Genomic DNA, 5,000 nt, shown 5'->3' with positions numbered 1-5,000 from the left:
TCCTCTTCCTCCTCCTCCTCCTCCTCTTCCTCCTCCTCACTCCTCCTCTTCCTCCTCCTCCTCCTCCTCCTCTTCCTCCTCCTCCTCTCCTCCTCCTCCTCTTCCTCCTCCTCCTCTTCCTCCTCTTCCTCCTCCTGAGTCTCCAGACACCTGTGTGTTCAGGAGCAGGTGATGACACCACAGTGACGTCTGGACACAGAGATCAGGTGAGTCCAGACAAAAGTGACTGAACATGACTCAGTGAAGGTGGATGATCAGCACAGACACTGAGTCTGAGTCAGTCTCCCTCTGAGGCACCGGACACTTCACCTGCCGCCCCGCTTCACCTGCCGCTCCGCTTCCTGCCGCTCCGCTTCACCTGCCGCTCCGCTTCACCTGCCGCCCCGCTTCACCTGCCGCCCCGCTTCACCTGCCGCCCCGCTTCACCTGCCGCCCCGCTTCACCTGCCGCTCCGCTTCACCTGCCGTTCTGTTTCAGTGTGTTTCAGGTGTCACCACCTTCTCATACTCGTGTTTACAGAAGTTCACTCAAGTTCACCTTAAGCCTAAATCCTGAGCAGCTCTAAATATTAAACATTATATTATATTATATATATATACATTATATTATATATACACATTATATTATATATATACATTATATTATATATATACACTAGTGTTGTGCTCAACACCGGTCTTGGTCTTGAAATCGGCCTCAAGACCACTTTTTTACACTTTTTTCTCATCTCTGCCTCAAGTGCATTTGGACTGGAGTCTTGGTCTTGTCTTGGTCTTGATGGGGCTTGGACTCGGTCTTGTCTCGGACTTGAGGTCTGACAGTCGAGTCGAGTTTGATCATATTTCATTACAGTCGGTAAATGTGCAGAAACTAAATATCAGTGCAAAACCGGTAAATGTTATGAACTTGAAAAACTTCACTTAATTCACTTTAAAGTTGTTTTGTGTAAAGTGTCAGTGGAAGAGGGATTAAAGACGAGTGTTTCAGTGCAGTGCAGTTTACTTGGCTTATTTTAAGACTAAATGAACATTAACCAAAAAACATTGATATATTTGTACCAAAATAACTGTAAAATACAAATAATTGTAGAAAATGACAAAGATGATCTTGATTTGGTCTTGTCCCGGTCTCGACCCTCAGAGACTTTTGTCTTGTACTGGTCTTGGTCTTGGTCTTGTCCTGGTCTTGACTACAACACTTACACATTATTGTGTCAGAGAAAAGAACACTGATCTGAGGACAGTGAAGCACAGCTCAAAACACCACCCACTTTACCAAAGTCATTTTCAAGATCATCTAAGAAATGTAAAAGCTTCATGTTTTCGTCTGAAGCCTGTGCTGGTCCTGGTCCTGGTCCTGGTTCTGGTCCTGGTTCTGGTCCTGGTCCTGGTCCTGGTCCTGCTGTTGGTGTATTTGTTGTAATTCTGTTGTGTGCAGGCAGGGGGCAGTACCTGGTTGGAGATGAGGTCCTCGCACACGGACAGGGCCATCTGGATGGCGTTGGGTTTGTGCGTGACGGAGATGGCGTTCATCTTGAACTTGTCTTTGCCGTACAGAGTGTTGGCCTGGCTCACGGCCTCTTTAAACACCTGCTCGTATCTCTTCTGACTCAGCACGGCGCCGATGTTCACGATCCGAGGCTCGCAGCCGCACAACGCCAGAGTGCAGAAGTGCAGCACGGCCACCAGGGGGAACCAGCGCACCACTGCAACACACAAGACAAACAAAAGAAACACACAAGAAACACAACACTTCAGAGCAGCACAACAACATCAGACTCTGATCCAGAGACACAAACATTTAAACCAAACTCGTGCCACGTTTGTGTTTTACAAAGAACTTCAGTCTGGATCTGTGTCTTGTTTTTACTATTTCAGATGTGTGATTGACAGGTGGATTTGAATCACAGATCAGATCAGCGGCACTGATTTAGATTCTCCCAAAACTGAAGGTTGTCTTGCTATTTTTGCTGCTAGAATTTTGAGTTTTCTGGTCTAAGTCAATGTTCAGACTGCAGGGCTTAATGCTCAATTTGGATTTTTTTGTGAAATCTGATTTTTCGTTCACATTTCCAGTTAAATGTGACTTGTTTGTGATCTGCAGTGTGAACTGTGTCCCACATGCACAGTGGAGACACAAGGACGTCACACACAGTGAGTGTGTGTCAGTGTTTACAGAAGTCGTCCAAACTCTGGGTTTGTCATGAACACATCAGATGTGGGAGCAGATTTGCGTCACTTCCGGCTGCAGTGTGAACACACACTTTGATGAGCTCTTTAGAGTAAAGATGCATTTAAAAAAAAACACAGATCATGTTTAGTTCATTTTTGGGCTCAAATGTTACTGCACCAAAACTGACGTCAAATCAAATCAAACTTTATTTATAAAGCACTTTTCATACAAAAATACGACCCACTGAGAACTGGAGGTGTGCACTGGCACGAGTCTGACGATACGATACGATACGATACATATCATCATGTGCATGTCATGATTCGATATATCACGATACTAAAACATAGGAGGATATATTGCGATTTATCAGTAATTACTTTATTACTATTAATTACTGTTGTCTGCACCTTCACAAAAACACAACTGTACAAAATATAATTTATACAAATATTTAAACCATCAGAACAATGAATGTAACTAATGATTTTTTGTGAAAAATATTATTCTAAAAATCCATTCAGATGCATTTGGAATCAGTTTGAGAATTGTACAATGAAGTAAGTCATTTATTTATTTCTATTGAGCTTTTCACAAACATTTGTCACAAAGACACTTTATAGAAAATTATATATATACTATATATATACTATATTATACTATATATACTATATATACTATATATATATATTATACTATATATATACTATATATATATACTATATATACTATATATACTATATTATACTATATATATTATATATATATACTATATATACTATATTATACTATATTATACTATATATACTATATATACTACTATATATACTATATATACTATATTATACTATATTATACTATATTATACTATATTATACTATATTATACTATATATACTATATTATACTATATTATACTATATTATACTATATATACTATATTATACTATATTATACTATATTATACTATATATACTATATATACTATATATACTATATATACTATATATACTATATATACTATATTATACTATATTATACTATATATACTATATTATACTATATTATACTATATATATACTATATATACTATATATATATATATACTATATATATACTATATACTATATATACTATATATACTATATATACTATATTATACTATATATACTATATTATACTATATTATACTATATATACTATATTATACTATATATACTATATATACTATATATACTATATATACTATATATACTATATATACTATATATACTATATATATATACTATATATACTATATTATACTATATATACTATATATACTATATATATACTATAATATATATATACTATATATACTATATTATACTATATATACTATATTATACTATATATACTATACTACTATATATACATATTATACTATATATACTATTATACTATATATACTATATATACTATATATTATACTATATATATATATATATTATACTATATATATATATACTATATATATATACTATATATACTATATTATATATATACTATATATACTATATATATACTATTATTATACTATATTATACTATATATATATATACTATATATATATTATACTATATTATACTATATTATACTATATATACTATATTATATATATACTATATATACTATATATATATATACTATATATATACTATATACTATATATACTATATATATACTATATATATACTATATATATACTATATATACTATATATATACTATATATACTATATATACTATATTATACTCCAGACCTGGTGATGGTAAAACTACTGTAGCCGCAGCCCTGAGACACTGATCCCTCCAACCATCATCATCACACACACACACACACACACACACACACACACACACACACACACACACACACACACACACACACACACACACACACACAAACACACACACACACACACACACACACACACACACACACACACACACACACACACACACACACACACAACACACACACACACACACACACACACAGCACTTTCACATGAGGCAATGAGGGTGAAGTGTCTTGCCTGAGGACACAACAACAGTTTCTGCCCCTGGTGCCTCCTGTGGAAACTGATTTTCCCAGTGTCTCCGTCCAAGTCCAGACCCAGACCCAGACCTGGAGACCAGACCAGACCTGGACCTGGACCTGGACCTGCTGAACTTCTGAGATCTGACGGGATCAGACTTTGACAAACCAGTGTGACCACGAAGTGTCTCGATATTTGACTGCCAAGAGTTTTTTTCTCACACTCTGACTGAAAACTGACGCTCTTTGTCCTGGTTTAAATCTGATTCTTCACATCAGACGAACCTCAGACTCAGGTCATGATCAACGACAGCTCGGGTCAGGTTTTATCATTGTGTCCTTTGGCAAGACACTTCAACCACACGGCCTCTTATGAAAGTGGAGTGAGTGTTTGTGTTGGTGGAAGGTGCAGACCGACAGCCTCACTTCTTTTACATCTTTTACTTTAACCTTATTCTTGACCTTCCATCACTGAACACCTCAAATAAAAAGTGTTTCTCTGAGCTCCAGTCGAACGTTACACACCACATTTTGTTTTTTAATATTTTGTTCAGACCTTAAGGCGCAAAAAAAGAACGACCCTGTGTCCAGAGTAACGACGGACGACCTGAACGATGGACCCTCCAGTGTTTTTTCGTCGTTTCTTTTTTCACCGCCTCAGAGTGCGGAGGGAATAAAGACACAGTGGAGCTTTTTGAACGGCTTTCAAGCAAAATACCAGTGTAAAGCTTTTTTTAAAAATTATTATTA

General features: G+C 36.1%; 1 protein-coding gene across 1 annotated transcript in view; it reads right to left on the bottom strand.

Moving 5' to 3' along the window:
- Positions 1 to 5,000, bottom strand: part of grin1b (glutamate receptor, ionotropic, N-methyl D-aspartate 1b) — a 110,681-nt gene that overhangs the window by 99,991 nt on the left and 5,690 nt on the right. Inside the window, exon 2 of the mRNA XM_055161875.1 lies at positions 1,452 to 1,705. Within this exon, the coding sequence (XP_055017850.1) occupies positions 1,452 to 1,705 (254 nt within the window). The remainder of the gene's footprint in view (positions 1 to 1,451; positions 1,706 to 5,000) is intronic.

Source organism: Boleophthalmus pectinirostris, unplaced genomic scaffold (assembly GCF_026225935.1).
Source record: "Boleophthalmus pectinirostris isolate CB_2022bp ecotype Guang Dong unplaced genomic scaffold, ASM2622593v1 HiC_scaffold_4, whole genome shotgun sequence".
Taxonomy (NCBI): domain Eukaryota; kingdom Metazoa; phylum Chordata; class Actinopteri; order Gobiiformes; family Gobiidae; genus Boleophthalmus; species Boleophthalmus pectinirostris.
This window is presented reverse-complemented; position numbering and strand designations above follow the sequence as displayed.